General features: G+C 39.8%; 1 protein-coding gene across 1 annotated transcript in view; it reads left to right on the top strand.

The window, feature by feature from the left end:
- YWHAQ (tyrosine 3-monooxygenase/tryptophan 5-monooxygenase activation protein theta) overlaps positions 1 to 13896 on the top strand; it is a 48160-nt gene extending 34264 nt beyond the window's left edge. Inside the window, exons 3-6 of the mRNA XM_007971516.3 lie at positions 6402 to 6525; positions 9604 to 9767; positions 10427 to 10522; positions 12534 to 13896. Coding sequence (XP_007969707.1) covers positions 6402 to 6525; positions 9604 to 9767; positions 10427 to 10522; positions 12534 to 12593 — 444 coding nt within the window. The 3' untranslated portion in view covers positions 12594 to 13896. The remainder of the gene's footprint in view (positions 1 to 6401; positions 6526 to 9603; positions 9768 to 10426; positions 10523 to 12533) is intronic.
- Positions 13897 to 22753: the final 8857 nt, after the last annotated feature.

Here is a 22753-nt window from a genome sequence, read left to right as displayed (position 1 = left end):
ATCTCTCAAAATTTTTACTTCATTCCTTACTTCGTTTTTTTGAAAATGAACTTAACATGGGCACTAGAATGGGGTTGATTCGTCATTCTTGGATTCTAAGTCTTAACAATTTTTTTTTTTTTTTTTTTTTTTTAAAGATGGAGTTTCGCTCTTTTGCCCAGGCTGGAGTGCAGTGGCGCGATCTTGTCTCACTGCAACCTCTGCCTTCCGGTTTCAAGCGATTCTCCTGCCTCAGCCTCCTGAGTAGCTGGGATTACAGGTGCCTGCCACCATGCCTGGCTAATTTTTGTATTTTTAGTAGTGACAGGGTTTCACCGTGTTGGCCAGGTTGGTTTCGAACTCCTGACGTAATCTGCCCACCTCAGCCTCCCAAAGTGCTGGGATTACAAGTGTGAGCCACTGCACCTGGCCCAACAATTCTTAATTAGTAACATTTTAAAATGGACATTTTAAGGACATTTGACTGTTTAATGCATTCATTTTTTTAATGATTAAAAATATTTCCATAGATGAGTTGATGTTATATGATCAACTTGGATTAAGTCTTAGGTGATTCACTGCCTTCTTGGTTAGGGCAGCAAATCCTTTATGAGATTTAATTCTAGCAGGTATAGTCATAAAATGGAAGTTTCTGAGACCAGAGACCTTTAGATCATAATAGTCTCATTACATAATTACAGAGACAACCACTTGAGAAGGTGTGATTTCCTACAAGATTATAGAGCTAACGATAGTATAAAAGTTCCACAAATGATAATCTAATTTCTAAAACTCAATATTCTGATACGTAACACAGAGTTACTCTGTCCCTTTTTTGTTTTACTGATTAAATCTCTAAACTGGGCGCTGTGGCTGAGGCCTGTAATCCTAGCACTTTGGGAGACTGAAGAGGGCGGATCCCTTGAGGTTAGGAGTTGGAGACCAGCCATGATGAAACCCTGTCAATACTAAAAATGCAGAAATTAGCTGAGTGTGGTGGCAGGTGCCTGCAGTGCCAGTTACTTGGGGAGGCTGAGGCCGAGGAATCACTTCATCCGGGAGGCGAAGGTTGCAGGTGAGCTGAGGTTGCGCCACTGCACTTCACCCTGGGTTGGCAGAGCGAGACCCCGTCTCAAGGGGGGAAAAATCTCTAGCTTAGATTTGGCCTTATCTTTATTAGAAACGCTCCATTTTAGGGTCTATTCATATCCTGATTAACTGATAATATAGGAATAATGACTGATATGTGTATCCTAAAGTTAGAGATTCAGCATGATAATAGTGTGTTTGCTAATGAACCTCAGTAAACTATTAGGAAATTGAAACTTCTTAGAACATTTTTTTTTGCTTCCTGTTATTTTGCTTGTATTTTAAGGCTCTTCATGACAGTTATCTACTCTTTCTTAAATAAATCAATCCTATAAATAAGCATAATAAGCTTAATGAGAGACAAGAGTAGCTAAGTCTGTAAAATGGAAATCACTTATAAATGAATTTAGAATTAAAAGATTAAGTTGTTGAGTGTTACAGAATTTTACCGCTGAAACCAAATAAATTATTTTGAAAAAGCGGTTGAAGTGGCAAGTAGGATTGTTTTATACAGTAGTTAACTCTTAAAAATCGTATGGGGATTTTGTTTTTCTTCTGGAAGCCTTTTTTTCTAAGATATGGGGGTGGGAGAAAGGAGGAATAGTTACTGTTCTAAATTTGCATTAATGTTATTTCTTGACAGTTTCATTTCTTACAAATCTTTACGGCTTTTGTGTTATAGTCTATTATTGTTCCCGCCCTGTTTTTCTAAGATTAAACTTATTCTGAGTTCCTTTAGCATTTCCTAAAGCATCCTCTGTAATAACTTACGTTCTTTCCTTTTACTTAACCTTGTTTCTTTGGTCTAGAGTGTTCTAAATTACTAGTTCATCTCGTTATTGTGGGTAGTACATTGACCTCTTAGTTTTCACATTCTCAAAAAGGAACACACTACCATCCGCGTTTTACTCCTCAGTCAAGTAACACTGTCAGCACCAGAGGGACCTCCAGTATTAGCCCACCAAAACTCCCAAGATAGTAAAATTTGCTAAAGAGTTTACAAGGGAGAGCTCCTGCTTAATTGATAAGAATAATGTACAGAAGAAATCAGTGGGGGAACTTCTAACTATGCTCCCTCTTGGCTACTTTTTTTTTCCTTTTTTTTTTTTTTTTTTTTTTTTTTGAGGTGGAGTTTCGCTCTTGTTGCCCAGGCTGGAGTATAATATCTCAGCTCACTGGAACTTCTGCCTCCCGGGTTCACGCAATTCTCCTGCGTCAGCCTCCCAAATAGCTGGAATTACAGGCATTCATCACCACGCCCAGCTAATTTTGTATTTTTAGTAGAAATGGGGTTTCACCATGTTGGTCAGGCTGGTCTAAAACTCCTGACCTCAAGTGATTCACCTGCCTCAGCCTCCCAAAGTGCTGGGATAACAGGTGTGAGCCAGGGCACCTGGCCCTCCCTCCTGACCTCTTACCAGTACCCTTATTTGGAAAGACTTTCAGGGAGTTATGTGTCAGTTTGGGGTTTTTGGTCTCTGATCTGTATTTTTTACAATAATTTTAAAAGATTACACATTTGTAGCCTATATTGTCTGGTATTAATAATATTTGGTATTGATAATACAGATACAGACTTGATTATTTGGGCAAGACATGAAGCAGAATCCATTATGTCTTTTAGTTGAGCTAAAGTAAACATCTTTCACTACTGATAGTATATGGAAAGACGGAACTATTCTGTACTTGTTGTTTCCTTCACAGAGAGCTAGTGGCATCTGACAAAGAACCATACCTGGCTGAACAACTCCAGGATGGAAGTAATGCCCAAGTCAGTTTATAAAAGCCCAACACTGTAAATCATACGTAATGGCTATATGCAAATTAGTAGTCAAAGTTAATAAGTTTAGAAAGGAAAGGTTAGCTCATAAGTGGCTGTGTTGTAATGAATGCAGCAGCTGTTTGACAACTTTCTGAATGCTTGGAAGGCCCTTTGTCCACAGTCCTTGTGAACACCCACACATCTAGCATGCGTGACTCAGGAGAGACTAGTGCTAGACTGGAAGTTTCTCTCTTTCCTACTCCTCACCCTAAACCCTTGTTCTGGTCAGACTTTTCTCAGCCCCTGCTCTTACACATCTACCACAGTTAACAGAGCACTAGGTCTTAAAGGTACTGAGTAGCTTTTTTTGTGACTATAAATAATATCTTCACCAGAGCTGGCACCTTTTTGGAGATCCTGTGGAATTTCATTGTAACTGACTGACTCACTTGGAGGAACAAGAAAAGTGAGAGGCGTCTTACTTTGTATTAGGGTTCCTTGGTGTGGATACAGGCAGAGGTGGTATTTCTCTTGGTGTAAATACCATGTTTGCCTTCTTTGATATTACTTCTCAGAATCCACTCATTTAAAGATTCCAATGACTGAGTCAGTTTGAGATCTAGAACTTTTTTGTGACTATCTCACTATTGCTTCCTACCCCCCTCCTTCCACCACAACCCTAAATTCAGTTCATAAAAATAGTTTTTAGTATGAAAGTCATCCATAATACATAAAAATGGTAATAGAGGAAAAAAAGTAATGTAATTTTTTAGGATTCAAGTGTCTCGGTTTATTACATAACTATTAAAATTATATTGGTGATGTTGAGCACAATAAATTCTGAAAATCTGATTCGTCTGTTCTTTTTACAGTTAAGAGTGTAGTGATGCTGGAGCAGCACTTGTCACAGTTGCCTTTAGTTTGGGTGTGGCCCTAGTGACCTCTGTTGCCACACTCCTGGCTCAGCAACTTTCCAACTTGAGCCACAATTTTGATACTCATCACTTTTATAATGTATAAACTTCTGGGACTTCGATACATAATTTTATACTAATTTTTTTTGTGCACGTGCACGCATGTGTATGTGTGCGTGTTTTAACTTTGGCCTCAGGCCCTTAAAAAATATATGTATGTATATATATGTGTGTGTGTGTGTGTGTATATATATTATCTAGATATTTAAAATCTTTTTTGAATTAAAGGATTTTAAATGTTTTTCTGTGTTTTTTTTTTTTTTTTCTTTTAGAGACATGGTCTCATTTGCTCTGTCTCCCAGGCTGGAATGCAGTGGCACGGCCATGGCTTACTGAAACCTCCACCCCCAGGGTTTAAGCCTTTCTTCTGCCTCAGCCTTCCAAGTAGCTGGGACTACAGGTGTGTGCCACCACACCTAGTTTTTAAAAAATTCTTTGGAGAGACAGGGTCCTATTATGTTGCCCAGGCTGATCTCAGACTCCTGGGATGATAAGCATGAGCTGTTGCACATGGCCTCTGTTTATTTTCTCTAAAAATAACTTGCGGGCCAGGAGCATTTGCTCACACCTATCATCCCAGCACTTTGGGAGGCCGAGGTGGTCAGATCACTTGAGGTCAGGAGTTTGAGACCAGCCTGGTCAACATGGTGAAACCCCGTTTCTACTAAAAATACAAAAATAAGCTGGGCGTGGTGGTGTGTGCCTGTAGTCCCAGCTGCTCGGGAGACTGAGGCAGGAGAATCGCTTGAGCCTGGGAGGTGGAGGTTGCAGTGAGCCAAGATCACACCACTGCACTCACACTGGGCAGTAGAGAGACTTTGTCTAAAAAAAACCATGGATGCAGTGATTGCGTTTTGTTAGACCACTTTTAGTCAGATAAACAAGAAGAAAGTTCTTGGTTAGAATTGTATTTTCTAAACTTTTGTTATTTTAAATTTATAAACAACTTTCCTTTTCTTTACCAATTATGTGAATTTGACTCAACCTTACTTGTTTATTCTCCAGACTTGCCAGTTTGGTATCATAGATAGTATTTTTATGTAATATTAACTGATTGTATCTGTGGTTATTTTTCCAAAATGTAAAAAGGATCTTCTCTCTTCCCTGCTTTAAAACGTTCACTAGTTTCACTTTTCCTAGAGCAGTGCTTTTCAAACTCTGTCCCTGGGCAGGCAAACTGTGTACCTAGGCTGATACTAGCCAACACTTACTGAGTACTTAACATGTGACACTATTCCAGGCTTTTGACATCTGTTATTGGTTTTATTCTCAAAACAAACCAATGAAGTAGGTATTAGTATCTTAACATTTTAATGAGAATTTTGTTTTGCTTTGTAATATTTAATACAAAAAGACTTTTTTTGGTTTGTTTTTGTTTGTTTGAGACGGAGTCTCGCACCATCGCCCAGGCTGCAGTGTAGTGGCGTCATCTCGGTTCACTGCAACTTCCACCTCCCAGGTTCAAGCGATTCTCCTGCCTCAGCCTCCTGAGTAGCTGGGATTACAGGTGCCCACCACCATGCCCGGCTAATTTTTTGTATTTTTAGTAGAGACGGCATTTCAGTATGTTGACCAGGCTGGTCTCGAACTCCTGATTTTGTGATCTGCCCGCCTCGGCCTCCCAAAGTGCTGGGATTACAGGCATGAGCCACCGCACCCGTCCCTAAAAAGGTTTTTAAATGGATGACTAGCATCAAGAAAAATTGAATCTAAGAAGATTTCTATCATATTTGTCTTTTGTGACTTTTTATACTCCAAGGCATACCATATCCTGTACCTCTAGAAGTGAAAATTTCTTTGTATGAAATTAGGAACAAAAGACATACTCAAGAACTTTTTTAAAAAAATAGATTTCGTAGACCTAAAATTATTCTTTTAAATTGCTGTGCTAAGTTTCTAAACCTCTTACTCTCGATTCCTGTATTTACCTCATTTTAGATGCACACTTGACTGCAGAGGACACTGAGTAGCACTGTTCTCCCTCGTACTTGATATTTTAAACATTTTGTTTCCCCTCCCTAAAATGAGTGCACCTCCCTGTTTTCTGCTTGGTGCATTTCTACTTTTCCTTCTTGACACCTCAAATACTCTTTCCCTGGGAATCCTGTCTTTAACTGGAGGCTATCTCCAGCAGAGCCAGATGCTCCCTCTTTGTGCTTTCTTAGCACCGTATCCACATCTTTCTTAATGCTTGGTGTGTAGTTGGTGTACTTACAGACTGTGAGCTTCTTGAGGGCAGGGGCCTGATTTTAAGTCTTCTCTATATCCATTATAGCACCTAGCAGGTATGAAAATGTTTGTTGAATGAATGGATGAGTGAACAGACAGGCTGTTTCAAATGACAATGTTTGGTGTAATCTAGAATCTAGCCTTACCATTAGAAACTATAGGCTACATCATTTAAAGCCTCCCAGGGCAACTAGTGGCAACAACCTAACCCCTGCTGTAAGAACATGTTTCAAGTCCGGGCTTGTATGGTATAGTATTACTGTAGTAGTTAATGATTGAAATGCCCACTAGGCAGAAGTTTTATCATTTAATGATAATGTGCAATAGGCAGAAGTTTAGTGCCTAATGTTCTGTCTTATTTATTTCAGGAATTGTTGGATAAATATTTAATAGCCAATGCAACTAATCCAGAGAGTAAGGTCTTCTATCTGAAAATGAAGGGTGATTACTTCCGGTACCTTGCTGAAGTTGCATGTGGTGATGATCGAAAACGTAAGTATATTTGTTATATGGGCAAAAGTAGAATTAAAAAAAAGAAATGGGGATAAATGGGATACTATGACAGTATACGTAGTCTTAAGGCTCTTTGTGACTTAAAAATAATTCAATGTGTATCAAGAAAATTAGTATTACCTTACGTTCTCAAAAATGAAAATTGGGTTATAAATTTACATCATATGCTGTTTAAAAAAATTAAGCTCATCTATGAACTCTGTAATCTCGTATGGTATTATTTAGAACGGGCTTAATCTTTTATGCTTTTTAGAATTTTGGTTCACCATATTTTTAGCTCCAGAGTTTTTTGTGTAAACTTTATGAGTGATTCTGCATTTCACATGGCCTTTCTGTCATCATGCCTTAAAACTTCAGATGACTGGAAATTACATACAGAACATGGAAACAGGTTGTTGTGCTTTTTCTGTTTGTCATATTAATTCATTATCGTCTATTTTAAGGGGTCATAACATTGCTAATTACATATAATCAAATTTCTGGGAGGAGAGGTGAAATGAGTGTGTTATTGCTGGTGTATAACTTGTTCCAACTTCACAGTAAATTTGAATGACCCATATGGTTAGGTTTTACTTGAGAAGGTTGAATACATAGGAATTGTTGATTAATCAAGTAGTGGTCATAAAAATAGATTTTAGTATTAAATACCTATATTTATTTATTTATTTACCTAGACTATCATAGAAAACATGGATATGGGAAAAAGTGACCAAATTGCCTAACTTGATAATAAAAAAGTGAATTTATTTGCAATGAGTGTCTCCTGGGATACTGGTAGCTGAGTGTAAGATAGAGCTCATTAAATTTAGTGTATGTGCTTGCTACCAGACTTATCAAGTTCTAGGTAATAGAAGTGTCAGTTCCTTATTTTTTCTAGTAAGTTTGTTATTTTGTTCTTAATTTTGCCCTGTCTACAAAGATATACCCCTACAAATAGTTACTATGACCTGAAAATGAGAGTTTTGCCATCCTAAATATCAGTGTAACTGCATATATAAAGAGAACTTGTACTTGAGAAACTGTTGTACCTTGCTATAACAAAATCTATATACTAAACTTACTTATTCTGTTACTGATGTGTAATTTCTGTTGCCATGAAGATAAGCAGAATTGGACATGATACTGGCACAGAACTGTACATTTAAGTATCAGAAAGCCAAAGAGAAGTATTTGGGAGATTGAGACATAGCTGTAGCTTTAACCTGATTTAACCCTTAGGATCTCATTGGCACTTTCCGGTCTTACACGTAGTCCCATTTACATTCTGATAGTCTGGGATTCGTAGATAGGCTGTCTTTATAACCTAATTGCTGAGACACTGGTGCTTCCTAATCTGTCAGGCTGGAAGAACTTCTTATTGCATGCGGGCTATACCAGTCAGGATTAGATCAATAAATGTGCCATTTCAGAGGAAGGAAAATGAACATGATTCAGGTCATAAAGGAATAGCTTAATTCTCTTACATCAGTATCTCTAAAGCGGTAATAGGCCAGTGGCCTCATACAGAAAACTACCCTTTTCAAAACATGGGTATAATCATATTAGTGTTGGTAATACTGAACATTTTGTGAAAGGAGAGTACCATTTTAATTAGGCCAGTAATCAAACTCAGGTCAGAGCAGATTTTGTCCTATGTATTGAAACTTTTATATTGCCTTTCAGATAGTATCTCTTGATACTAAGAATCAGTATTTCTCCAAATCAGAAATACAGAGATTTTGGTGTTGATGATCTTTGTAAAGTTCACATTATTTCGGGAAAGGGTATTCCAGTCAAATTATTATTATTATTATTATTTTCATTTTTGAGACGGAGTTTCGCTCTCGTTAACCAGGCTGAAGTGCAATGGCGTGATCTTGGCTCACCGCAAGCTCTGCCTCCTGAGTTCAAGTGAGGCTCATGCCTCAGCCTCCCAAGTAGCTGGGATTACAGGCATGCACCACCACTCCCAGCTAATTTTTGTGTTATTAGTATAGCTGGGGTTTCTCCATGTTGTCAGGCTGGTCTTGAACTCCCAACTTCAGGTAATCTGCCCGCCTCGGCCTCCCAAAGTGCTGGGATTACAGGTGTGAGCCACCGCACCCCATCCAAATTATTTTTCATTGCTGCATTTCTAAGTAATAGAGTTAAAAGACATAAAATAAGAAAACAGTTTTAGCCTAGGAATGGAAAAAAGTCTGATTTACTATAATATCTCATGTTTTTTTCCATTAAGCTGTTTATATGTAAGCAACATTCTAAACTGGTTTTTTGTTTTGTTTGTTTGTTTGTGACAAACTCTGTCACGCAGGTTCGGAGTGCAGCAGCATGATCTTGGCTCACTGCAGCTTCAACCTCCTGGGTTCAAGGGGTCCTCCCACCTCAGCCTCCCAAGTAGCTAGAGCTACAGACATGCACCACCATGCCTAGCTATTTTTTTTTTTTTTTTTTCTCATAGAGACAGGGATAAGGTCTCCCTATGTTGCCCAGGCTGGTCTTGAACTCTCGGGTTCAAGTGATCTCCCTGCCTCACCCTCCCAAAGTGTTGGGATTACAGGTATGAGCCACTGCACCTGGCCATAAATAAGTTCTTAAATACCCAGTACACAATATTGTTTTTGTGTGTTTATTTGTTTGTTTTTGAGACAGAGTGTCATTCTGTCGCCCAAGCTGGAGTATAGTGGTGCGTTCTCAGCTCACTGCAACCTCTGCCTACCAGGTTCAGGCAATTCTCATGCCTCAGCCTCCTGAGTAGCTGGGATTACATCCCCACCATGACGCCTGGCTAATGTTTGTATTTTTGGTAGAGACAGGGTTTCGTCATGTTGGCCAGGCTGGTCTTGAACTCCTGATCTCAAGTGATCCCTCTGCCTCGGCCTCCCAAAGTGCTGGGATTATAGGTGTGAGTCACCGCACCTGGCCATGATAATGGTTTTTGTTAGCTACCGTGATCTTAAAAGACCCATACAGAGAAAAATCTTGGTTCTACCAAGAGCTAGTAGTGAATGTTCAAGTTGTTAATGTACTATGCACTGGATTGTTATTTTTAATATTGCACTTATTTTTTTCTCTTCACAGAAACGATAGATAATTCCCAAGGAGCTTACCAAGAGGCATTTGATATAAGCAAGAAAGAGATGCAACCCACACACCCAATCCGCCTGGGGCTTGCTCTTAACTTTTCTGTATTTTACTATGAGATTCTTAATAACCCAGAGCTTGCCTGCACGCTGGCTAAAACGGTAAGATGTGTGTCCAGGAAATACCTACTTTAGCTACAGTATTTGAGATACCAGGTATGTTAATTTATAGGTATTTTACTTGGTTACCCAGGGATGATTTCTACTATATTTATTTTGAAATCTCCTCTTTTTCTTACCATCATGATTACCTTATTCCTGCCCCTGACACCTTAACTCTACCCTATGATTATAAGCAGTGATACGTCTACAGAGCATACTGAGCAGAGTAATCAAAGAAGGATAAATGATATTAAGAAGGAAACATAAAAGATTGGAAGTCATGCCTGCCAGGTTTGGTTACTAGAATAGCTGTGCATTAGTCACACTCCTCAAAGTGGCTCAAAACGAGAGAATAAAGAGGACACTGTACAGATAAATACTACTACTTATTGGAAAGAAGTATATTAAGCATTACTGCTGTTCTGTTTGTCCTGTGAAAGAACCAAGACATGCTTGTTTACTTAAATGTATAGTTTTATAGAATTCCAGTTATACTCATAAGTTCTTAAACTGAGAGTGTGAGAGAATGGTTCTGTTGAGTTTGTTGATGGTAGAACATAAGGTGGGTGTTCACTTATTTTGTAAAATTTGTTTGTAATTGTAGAATAACCAGTTTTTGTCAATGCACATATTTTACCATGGATATTAATATTTATCAGGCTTTTGATGAGGCCATTGCTGAACTTGATACACTGAATGAAGACTCATACAAAGACAGCACCCTCATCATGCAGTTGCTTAGAGACAACCTAACAGTGAGTTGTTTACTCTTTAATTTTATTTCCTTTTCAGAAACAAAAATATATTTTATTTTGGACTTTGTGTCTTTTAGGGCAGATACGTAAGAACTGAAAGTATGACATACGTGTTAGTATTTTATGGGATGAACATTATTTTGTAGGCAGGTTTTCAAGTTGAATAGGCATTTTATCAGACCTTCCTGAGAAGTAACTAACATTATAGGAACTCAGCTGTTTCATTGGGATGAAGATGTTGATAAATTATGTTAATAAAGAGAGCTTCTAAAGTTTCAATATTTTGGGGCGAATCAGCTATAGCCAGTTAGGGACTATCTAGATATCTAGGCTTTCTTAAAATCACATAAAGTACCTCGTTCTAATAAAAGTTTACTTTGTGAATTTTTAGGGAGTAAACCTGTACCTAAATTTACTCCTCCTCTGCTTCTAGGCCAAAGTCTCTGTTTTGTTTGTCTTTTTCTCCCTGCTTCTTAGATAGGCAATTGATAAAGGAAGTAATCAAGAAAAAGTACAGCTTAAGCTTTACTTTAACATTCTTTTGTAGGTTCAAGTAAATTTGATAGGCAAAATCTTAGACTTCACAGAATGAAAAAGAAGGGAACAAATCTTTTAATATAAATCTCGTCCTCTCAGCCCCCTTGTTTAGTGCTTTATCATTTACTAGATAGTTTTTTTAAAATTAGCACCATGTCTGTTCAATTTTGCTGAATAGGGTATTTATGCATCCACTGAAAGGGGAATGAAGACCCTGCATTTCTAGCCATAAGAAGTCCCTGTGGTTGTGAGGGGACAATGGAAGATGATCAGCAAATAGTTCTGCAGAGGAAGAGCAAATTAGGCAGTTATACCTCTTCCCAGATGTATACCTTGGAGCTAACTATCTTTTAATCGGTTTTGTTTTCTCTATTATGGAGACAGGTCTTTGGGGGATTTTGTTTTGTTTATTTTTATTTATTTTAGTATCTTCATAATAACCTAAGGATTATGTAAGATTCTAGCTTTTCTGAAATTAACACTAATGTCTTGGTGTTGGTCTAATAAAGTACAATTATAGTCAATAAATACTTCTCTTCTTCACTTCATCTTTCTATCCTAAAAATAGAGAGATCATGGAAGATCCACTTAGTTTTAACATTCTGTCTAATTCAAGAACCCTGTCTATACATGCACACATTGCTTTTCTGTAGCTTCCATCACCCACTTCTATTTAATTCTTGGAGAAACACAAAGTAAGTCTGCTTTTGCTATAGTTTAGCTCTTCACACACTTTAAAATTGTTAACCATGATTGTGGCTTTTTCCTCCCTGTGAACATTTTTTGCTTTATTAGTCTGTAATAATACTGCAGTAGTGCTTTCAAGAAGAGCATTGGGCTGCGGGAATGAGATAGCATTAAATTCTAAGACTGTCACTTTGCTTATTATGAAAGTAGAGTGCCTTTTTTAAAAAGTTACTTTTTTTATTTTGAGACAGGATCTCGCCCTGTCACCTAGGCTGGAGTGCAGTCTCGTAATCATGGCTCACTGCAGCCTCAACCTCCTGGATTCAAGCAGTCCTCCTGCCTCAGCCTCCTGAGTAGTTAGGACTATAGGCACACACCACCCCGTACCTGGCCAATTTTGTTTTTGAAATTTTTTGTAAACATGGGATCTTGCTATGTTGTCCAGGCTGGTGTTGAACTGGCCTCATGTGATCTTCTCATCTTGGCCTCCCTATGTGCTGGGATTACAGGCGTTAGCCGCTGTGCCTGGCCAAGTGCTTTTTAAATAAAAAGGAAGCTGTAAAACCATATATCCAATAACGTGTGTATGCCATTTTGTAAATGCATAGTGAAAGGTCTGCAAGGATGTGATGGTCTTTGGGGTTTTGAGAGAGAACTTCAGTCTTAGTCAAGATCTCCATTGTTTGAGGAATTTACTACTCTTAGAGTTATTTTTGATATGACAGTAGTACTTAGTGTAATTGCCTAATCTAGAAATAATGACTTAATATGATTCTTCTTTTTCTAGCTTTGGACATCAGACAGTGCAGGAGAAGAATGTGATGCGGCAGAAGGGGCTGAAAACTAAATCCATACAGGGTGTCATCTTTCTTTCCTTCAAGAAACCTTTTTACACATCTCCATTCCTTATTCCACTTGGATTTCCTATAGCAAAGAAACCCATTCATGTGTATGGAATCAACTGTTTATAGTCTTTTCACACTGCAGCTTTGGGAAAACTTCATTCCTTGATTTGTGTTTGTCTTGGCCTTCCTGGTGTGCAGTACTGCTGTAGAAAAGTATTAATAGCTTCATTTCATATAAACATAAGTAACTCCCAGACACTTATGTAGAGGACTAAAAATGTATCTGGTATTTAAGTAATCTGAACCAGTTCTGCAAGTGACTGTGTTTTGTATTACTGTGAAGATAAGAAAATGTAGTTAATTACAATTTAAACAGTGTTCCACATAACTTCTTAATTTCTACATTCCCTCCCTTACTTTTCAGGGGTTTCCTTTCAGTAAGCAACTTTTCCATGCTCTTAATGTATTCCTTTTTAGTAGGAATCTGGAAGTATTAGATTGAATGGAAAAGCACTTGCCATCTCTGGCTGGGGTCACAAATTGAAATGGCTCCTATATCACATAAGGAGGTCTTGTATATCTGTGGCAACAGGGAGTTTCCTTATTCACTCTTTATTTGCTGCTGTTTAAGTTGCCAACCTCCCTTCCCAATAAAAATTCACTTACACCTCCTGCCTTTGTAGTTCTGGTATTCACTTTACTATGTGATAGAAGTAGCATGTTGCTGCCAGAATACAAGCATTGCTTTTGGCAAATTAAAGTGCATGTCATTTCTTAATACACTAGAAAGGGGAAATAAAGTACACAAGTCCAAGTCTAAACCTTTAGTACTTTTCCATGCAGATTTGTGCACATGTGAGAGGGTGTCCAGTTTGTCTAGTGATTGTTATTTAGAGAGTTGGACCACTATTGTGTGTTGCTAATCATTGACTGTAGTCCCAAAAAAGCCTTGTGAAAATGTTATGCCCTATGTAACAGCAGAGTAACAGAAAATAAAATTACATTTTATAAACCATTTACTATGGCTTTGTAACAATTGCATACCCATATTTTAAGGGACAGGTGAATTTACTACTTTCTAAAGTTTATTGATACTTCCCTTTTATGTAAAATGTAGTAGTGATACCTATATTTCTGCATTGTGCATTGTGACACACTTGTCTAGGGATGCCTGGAAATGTATAAAATTGGACTGCATTTCTTAGAGTGTTTTACTATAGATCAGTCTCATGGGCCATCTCTTCCTCAGATGTAAATGATATCTGGTTAAGTGTTATATGGAATAAAGTGGACATTTTAAAACTAGCAGAGTTAATTATGTGATTGTGAGTGCCTTGGCTGTTACTAGAATTGTGCTTCAGTGGATATTCAAAAGGAATGTAAGAGTTCAGATACAGATACTCCTCAACTCAAAATGGGGCTATACCCTGATAAATCCATTGTAAGATGAAAATACTAAGTCAGAAATGCATTGAATACACCTAACCTAATGAACATTATACCTTAGCCTATCCAACATTAAATGTGCCCAGAACACTTAGCCCTACAGTTGGGCAAGATCAAAGAGCATGAAGCTTATTTTATCCTAAAGTGTTGGATTTCTCATGTAATTTTGAACCCTGAAAGTGAAAAACATTCATTGTATGGGTACTTGAAGTATGCTTTCTACTGAATGCCTGTCACTTTTGCACCATTGTAAAGTCAAAAAATTAAGTTGGGGACTCTATACTTCTGTTGGTAAACATTCAATCTTACTATTAGTGAGTTCAAAATAATTTTGGTTTTATAGTATCACAATGGCTGTTTTACTAACCGATCTCAGATTAGTAAAAATAACTGAGACTGAATGACTTGAGAACTGATTTTTAAGTCAGAAGATAATCTGAAAAAATAGCTATGTAGGATTCTTCTTGATCCTAAAATGTGAATATGAAACAAGGCTTCATTTATACTTGTTTTCCTTTTTTTTTTTTTTTTTTGTTTGAGACAGAGTTTCACTCTGTCCCCCAGGCTAGAGTGCAGTGGTGTGCATCCTCCGCCTTCTGGGTTCAACCGATTCTCCTGCCTCAGCCTCCCGAGTAGCTGGGATTATAGGCACCCACCACCATGCCTGGCTAATTTTTTGTATTTTTAGTAGAGACGGGGTTTCACTGTTGGCAGGGTGGTCTTGGAACGTCTGACCTCAGGTGATCCATCTGCCTCTGCTTCCCAAAGTGCTAGGATTACAGGCATGAGCCACCATGCCCAACCTATATTTGTTGGGGTTTATTTCTTCTTTTTTTTCTTTTTTTTTTTTTGAGACAGAGTCTTGCTCTGTCTCCCTGGCTGGAGTGCAGTGGCGCTATCTCGGCTCACTGCAGCCCCCGCCTCCCAGGTTCACTCCATTCTCCTGCCTCAGCTTCCTGAGTAGCTGTGACTACAGGCGCCTGCCACCTCGCCTGGCTAATTTTTTGTATTTTTAGTAGAGACGGTTTCACTGTGTTAGCCAAGATGGACTTGATTTCCTGACCTCGTGATCCACCTGCCTTGACCTCCCAAAGTGCTGGGATTACAGGCATGAGCCATGGCGCCCAGCCCCTATACTTGTTTTTAAGGGGAAATGAAAAAGCAGAATTCAATAGGACTCTGGTACCCCAAAATTTAAATCAGGACACTATTTTTTAAATAAAAATATTAGTAAAAATAACATTTTGAATTGGGAAAAAATTATCATGTCTTAAGACCAGTAAAATGGTATGTGCTGAGTAATGAATTATGTTATCAAAGTGGCCTTAAAAAATAGATTATTTTCTAGCCGGGCATGGTGGCTCAGGCCTGTAATCCCAGCACTATGGGAGGCTGAGGAGGGTGGGTCATTTGAGGTCAGGAGGTCGAGACCAGCCTGGCCAACATAGTGAAACCCTGTCTCTATTAAAAATACAAAAATTAGGCTGGGCAGAGTGGCCCACACCTGTAATCCCAGCACTTTGGGAGCTCGAGGCAGGTGGATCACGAGGTCAGGAGTTCGAGTCCAGCCTGGCCAACATGGTTAAACTCCATCTCTACTAAAAATACAAAAAAATAAAAAAAAACAGCAAGGCGTGGTGGTGGGCGCCTGTAATCCCAGCTACTCAGGAGGCTGAGGTAGGAGAATTGCTTGAACCTGGGAGGCAGAGGTTGCAGTGAGCCGAGATCACGCCACAGCACTCCAGCCTGGGTGACAGAGCAAGACTGTCTCAAAAAATAATAAAAATTCAAAAATTAGCCAGGCATGGTGGCACAGGCCTGTAATCCCAGCTACTTGAGAGGCTGAGGCAGGAGAATCACTTGAATCTGGGAGACGGAGGTTGCAGTGAGCGGAGATCATGCCACTACACTCCAGCCTGGGTGACAGAGTGTCTCAAAAAAAAAATTATTCTCAACATTTTGTCCCAATTTGAAATGTCTCCTTGCTTTAGAAAAACTCTGCATCTTTTAAAAGCAGGCTCAGCCTGTGGTATCTCCTTTTGACTCTGCTTTTTGGGCTTCCTTGCACTAGAGGAAGAGGATGTAGAACACTGCTAAGAACTCAGTAGGAGAGAGGACGCCTTTCCTGAGGAAAAGAGTGTAAGTAAAGTTTTGGGGTGGGGGGAGGATTTAAATCTAGGAGCTTTGTCTTTAGCTTTTTAAACTACTTTCTGAGATCAGAAATTTTAAACCTTGCATCTATTTTGTAGTTAGAACTTACTTGGCAGTTTTTTCTTTAAAATGGCATTTAGATAGATAGTAGTACATTTTTTAAATTGCATTCTAACACTTGACGAGAATAGAATCAGATTTTTATTTCAACATATTTGTACATTCATTTGTTAATCTTTGGTTGGCAAAGAAGATCAGTAAGTTTTCTTTTGACACGGTTGGTAGAATATAGTTATACCTTGTAACTTAAACATGTATCAGTACAAAAAATGAGCTGGGCGTGGTGGCGGGCGCCTGACTTTTTTAAAAAGTCAGTAGAGACTTTTTAAAAAATGGTGAAAAATATTAGGAAGGCCATTTAAAGATGCATAAAAACTACAACTGGAGAGTAAATTTAAGAAGAGCAGAATCTTGGTCACTGATTTTGAGATGGGCTAATTTTTAGGAGTTGAGTCATTCATTCAGAAATATTAGGCCTTTTACAGGAACAGACGTGACTTTTTGTCCAGTGATGAGTCTCGCTGTAGGTTCATGTCATTATATATTTTAAAGTAACAATCATTATGATTTAGAAAGACTTTCACTTTAAACTGATAAAGGCAATTTTGCATCTTTACTTTTTTTTTTTTTTTTTGAGACAGAGTTTCACTCTTGTTCCCCAGGCTGGAGTGCAATGGCACAAACTTGGCTCACTGCAACCTCTGCCTTATGGATTCAAGCGATTCTCCTCCCTCAGCCTCCTGAGGAGCTGGGATTACAGGTGCCCACCACCATGCCTGGCTAATTTTTGTATTTTTAGTAGAGATGGGGTTTCGCCATGTTGGCCAGGCTGGTCTCGAACTCCTGACCTCAGGTGATCTGCCCACCTTGGCCCCCCAAAGTGCTGAGATTACAGGCATGAGCCACCACGCCCGGCCACAGTTTTGCATGTTTTATTCTGCCTTATATCTCTATGACTCTCCCATGTGGAATTTGTATTTGGTAAGCTTTGCCTTCTCTGGAATTAATGTTACTTAGCTGAACAGTTTACATTTATCGAGAACTGAATATACAACGGTGATTTTTACTGTATCTTCTGTGTTTAGCTATGTTTAGCAAATATTTAGTGTTGTTGAAATTGCCTACAGTAGTTAGTATGGTAACGTGCTGTATGTGTTTGTAGCCTAGGAACATAGGCTTTACTGCATAGCCTAGGTGTGTGGTAGGGTCTACTATGTACTTGTTTAAGTACATCCTGTGCTATTTGCACAACAATGAAGTCGCCTAATGAGACGTTTTTCAGAACATATTCCTGTTAAGTGACACCACTGTGTAGATGTGAAGATCATCATGAAATCCAATTTGGGGCAAACTTTCCAATTTACTCCTTAACCCACACTTCATTTTAAAGTGGCTATGCTGGCCAAGCACTGTGGCTCATGCCTGTAATCCCAGCACTTCAGGAGGCCGAGGTGGGTGGACTGCTTGAATCTAGGAGTTTGAGACCAGTCGGGCAACATGGCAAAACCCTGTCTCTATGAAAAATACAAAAATTAGCTGGGTATGGTGGTGCACGCCTTTAGTCCTTGCTATTCAGGGGGTTGAGGTGGGAGGATTGCTTGAACCCGAAAGGTTGAGGCTGCAGTGAGCAGTGATTGCACCACTGCACTCCAGCCTGAGCAACAGAATGAGACCGTGTCTCAAAAAATAAAATGGCTATGCCAGCTAGGCGCAGTGGCATGACCCTGTAGTCCCAGCTACCAGGTACACTGAGGTAGGAAGATCACTTGAGCCCAGGAGTTTGGGGCTGTGGTGCTTGATGATCATGCCTGTGAATAGCCACTGCACTCCAGCTTGAGCACCACAAAGACCCTGTCTCTTTCAGAAAGAAAAAAAAAAATGGTTATGCCTTCAGAGCTAACGCTTTAAAGGGGGCAAGTAATAATACCCGGGAGGAAATGCTGGAGACTTCCCCTAAAATTATAACACCTTAGCATGTTTATACAGCTCTTTTAGTTAGAAGGATCCAACGTTTATTGAAGTCTTTTTGGTACCTGGTCATGTACTATGCACGTTCATATTTAATCCTCTCAAGTGCCCTTACGTGACAGAACATCTGATCAGAAAAAGATGAAATTATGGTCGGGCGTGGTGGCTCATGCCTGTAATCCCAACACTTTGGGAGACTGAGGCGGGGGGATCATGAGGTCAGGAGATTGAGACTATCCTGGCTAGCACAATGAAACCCTGTCTCTACTAAAAATACAAAAAAATTAGCCGGGCATGGTGGTGGGCACCTGTAGTCCCAGCTACTAGGGAGGCTGAGGCAGGAGAATGGCATGAACCCGGGAGGTGGAGCTTGCAGTGAGCCAAGATCACGCCACTGCACTCCAGCCTTGGCGACAAAGTGAGACTCTGTCTCAAAAAAAAGAAAAAAAAAATTATTAGCTCAAAGTTAGGTATGTGGGCCTTGTGCCATAGCTCATGCCTATAATCTCAGCACTTTGGGACGCCAAGGCATGTGGATCTTTTGAGCTCAGGAATTTGAGACCAGTGGGCAACATGGCAAAACCCTGCCTCTACAAAAAAACTAGCCAGGCATGGTGATGTATGCTGGTAGTCCCAGCTACTTGCCAGGCTCAGGTAGGAGGATCACCTCAGCCCGGCAGGTCAAGGCTGTGATGAACCGTGATTGCACCACTGCAGTCCAGCCCCAGTGGTAGAGCGAGACCCTGTCCTAAAACAAAAACATTTATGTATGTGTCTATTAAGTAGCCAACTAGAGTTTGAACTCAAGATACCATACCAAGCTCTTTTCTGTGTCTCTGTTGCCTGCTGTGAGTGCGTCACCCTCCTTACTATAGCAAGTAAATAACGCTGTTTATCTTTTTTTCCTAGCATCTTTGGAGATGGTTTTTGTTTTTCTTTTCTTTGACTTTCCCCTTAGTCTGTCAGTTTTGCCCTTTGGGGAAAAGCTCGAAAGGGGCAGTGCTATGCCATCCTGGGCCTAACTCTCATCTTACGATTCCAGAAATGAGCCCAAAGAGACTGCAGACTTGCCCAAGCTCCTAGCAACTAGCTAGTGTTTGGCCTGAAACTAGACAAGAATCAGAGGCAAATAACTCCAAATCTCAATCTCTACTGGCTACATTAAAAAGAATTCTCAATGAAAATCATTTTTATTTTTCCCTGCCACTCAGAAAATGAAGGCTTTAGTTCATATTTATCTGGTAAGTTTTTATTTTATTTTATTTTTTAAAGGCATGAGCCCTCTAGTTGCTTTGCGAAAGTAAGGAAATAAACATTTATTGTCCAGCATTGCTTGTCACATTTATTTTACATACTTTACACCGAAGGCCCTTATATAATCAATGTTATTTGCATGCTCAATGCTGCAATATAATGGAAAGGCCATCAGCCAGGGCCCCAGGCCAAGCTTCCCACTCACTGGCAAGCTACATGGAATCTTGGGGCCAGCATCTTCACTCCTTAATAGGAATGTTGTGTAGGCATCTTCACAAATAAAACTCAGTTTCATAACAAAGTTTTATTAGAAGGTTTCTCCTGATTTCTGGAGGGGAAACTGAAGCACTGAAGCTAGTGACATGACCTAGGACTTGGGCTTCATAGCCAAGTAGTGGTGTCAGGACTTGAACCTGGGCAGTCCTACTTCAAAGTTGGTACTCTCAGCAACTGTGTTATGTTGCTTTGTTTGTTTGTTTGTTTGTTTGTTTGTTTTTAAGATTAAAGCAATAGATCAGTGCTTTTTAAAACTCTAGTCATGACCAACTGGTAACAAACTTAATTAATGGGTGACAGCCAACTTTTAATAGGAGGGAAAATATGTAGCATGTTATAAAGGAAATCATACTTTGTGAAACCAATTTGAGTTTATACATGTACGAAAAGTGGGTTGTGATGTCAAAAATTGATTTCAAATAAGTGTGAAAGCCATTTCTTATGGATGGTCTTAAAGGTTTCTGCAATCCGTGTCCTAGGACTGTAAATTGGTCCTAATTTTACTGTTGTGAGTAATTCTAGAGATTTTTTCATGATGGGATTGTTGAGTCTCTTCTGCCTACAGCACTGTGACTATTACTACTTCAGAATCCGCTGAGCCATAAGTATCCCTTAATGCCCTTTAGAAGAAAGGGGAGACTTCCACTTTTGAGAGTGATATTTTCATTACACATTGCTGAACGGGTTATGCAGAGATTAATTTTTTATCTGTTCTTTGTCCTCAGACACTATTTCTGCAACATATCATAGCCTGGGCCTCCACAGAAGCCATGGTGGAGTTAGAGTTTATTCAGCTAGCAAAGAGGCTAATAAGGGCTTTCTTGGGATACAAATTATTAAGCAGACTTGAAACTGGGTTGAGCCCTGAGTGAAAATCAGGCAATACAATGGGCCTTACTATGCTAGGCTCCTAAATTCTTTTGAGCTGTAACACAGTTTCTTCAGGAATATCTGGGGTTCTTACTCAAGTGCTTATCAAAAGAGTTGTTTAATTACTGTAATTTTAGCTAAAGACTTTAGGAATTTTCTTGCTGATTTGACATGTGAAATTGCATACTGTAGACTTGCAATGCTGGGCTGTGGCAAGCTGGCTTAGTTCATTTTATTTGGATGTTTACTTTGCTCTTGCTTATGACGTGCTACTGAGGGTAGTAGCTGCCACTGCTAGCTAGGCTACTTAGGATGCCCTGTCATGGTTTTTTTTTTTTTTAATAGTAGAAACCTGCCCATGTAAAAGAATTACACATTTTGCCAGGCACAGTGGCTCATGCCTGTAATCCCAACACTTTGGGAGGCCGAGGCGGGCAGATACCTGAGGTCAGGAGTTTGAGACCAGCTGGCCAACATGGTGAAACTCCATCTCTACTAAAAATACAAAAATTAACCAGGCGTAGTGGCATGCATCTGTAGTCCCAGCTACTCAGGAGGCTGAGGCGGGGAATCACCTGAACCTGGGAGGCAGAGGTTGCAATGAGCCGAGTTACATGACTGCACTCCAGCCTGGGTGACAGACTGAGACTCCGTCTCAAAAAAAAAAAAAAAAAAAAAGAATTGGCTGCGCGTGGTGGCTCACTCCTGTAATCTCAGCACTTTGGGAGGCCGAGGTGGGCGGATCAGAAAGTCAGGAGATCAAGACCAGTCTGGCCAATATGGTGAAACCCCATCTCTACTAAAAATACAAAAACTAGCCGGGCATGGTGGTGGGCGCCTGTAGTCCCAGCTACTTAGGAAGCTGAGGCAGGAGAATTGCTTGAGCTCGGGAGGTGGAAGTTGCAGTGAGCTGAGATGGTGCCATTGCACTCCAGCCTAGGTGACAGGGCAAGACTCCGTCTCAAAAAAAAAAAAGACGTATTTTTCTTTCTGTGACAGCTTACACTTGAGGATGTATAGATAACAATGTTGAAAACTAGAAAAAGTCCTGGGCGCGGTGGCTTACGCCTATAATCCCAGCACTTTGGGAGGCCGAGACAGGCGGATCACCTGAGGTCAGCCTGGCAAACATGGTGAAACCCCCGTCTCTACTAAAAAAATATATAAAAATTAGCCAGCATAGTGGCAGGTGCCTGTAATCACAGCTACTTGGGAGGCTGAGACAGGAGAATCACTTGAACCCGGGGGGTGGAGGTTGCAGTAAGCCAAGATCATGCCATTGCACTCCAGCCTGGGCGACAAGAGTGAAACTCCGTGTCCCAAAAAAACAAAAACTAGAAAAAGTTTAAGTCCAACTGAGATTTAAATTCCAGTGTAGCCTGATTTTCTTTCTACTATCAGAGGTGTAGACAAGTTAAAGCACTTAATTAGGCTTAGATTAACCTTCACTTTTCTGTGGAAGTGTGTACTAAAAGCTGGCATTCATTGCAAAGATCTCTGCCATTCAGTTATCTTGTGGACTCTACTCTCCACCATTTTATGGGGGTAATTCAGGTCCTTTAGTCCTTGAAGGAAGCCAGACTATTTGTTTCTCATTTTCTGCTGATATTACCAGGTTTTTTACCCATCTGAAATTTGTTCTGAGAGCTCTTTCTCCATTCTAGCCCTGTGGGTCTTTAGATAAGGCTCTGTGTTTCAACCATGCCGCCATGCCATTCTCCTTGACATATGGTGCTTTTTTGGGGGGGGTACGGGGGAGGGTAGAGACGAGGTCTCACTATGTTGCCCAGGGTGGTCTTGAACTCCTGGTCTTAAGCAATCTTCCCACCTCAGCCTCCCAAAGTGCTGGAATTACAGATGTGACCTACTGTACTCAGCCTGTGTATGTGATGTTCTTTCAGTTATTTTGGAACTTGGTAGGCACCTTGGAGGATTCATTGGAAAGATTTTGGAGACCACTGTGTTCTAATACTTGTGGCAACACCACAGCTTGGGAGCCAGGAAAATAAATGGGACAAGATTACTAACCCTTTTTGGAGTTAGACTTGTCTATTCCCACAACTATATAATGTGAGAGATGGTGTGATGTAGTGATAGAAAGGACCAGCCAGAGGCTGAGTACAGTGGCTCATTCCTG

Source organism: Chlorocebus sabaeus, chromosome 14, assembly GCF_047675955.1.
Source record: "Chlorocebus sabaeus isolate Y175 chromosome 14, mChlSab1.0.hap1, whole genome shotgun sequence".
NCBI lineage: Eukaryota > Metazoa > Chordata > Mammalia > Primates > Cercopithecidae > Chlorocebus > Chlorocebus sabaeus.
The sequence above is the reverse complement of the archived record's forward strand: the minus strand, read 5'-3'. Positions and strand labels throughout refer to the sequence as shown.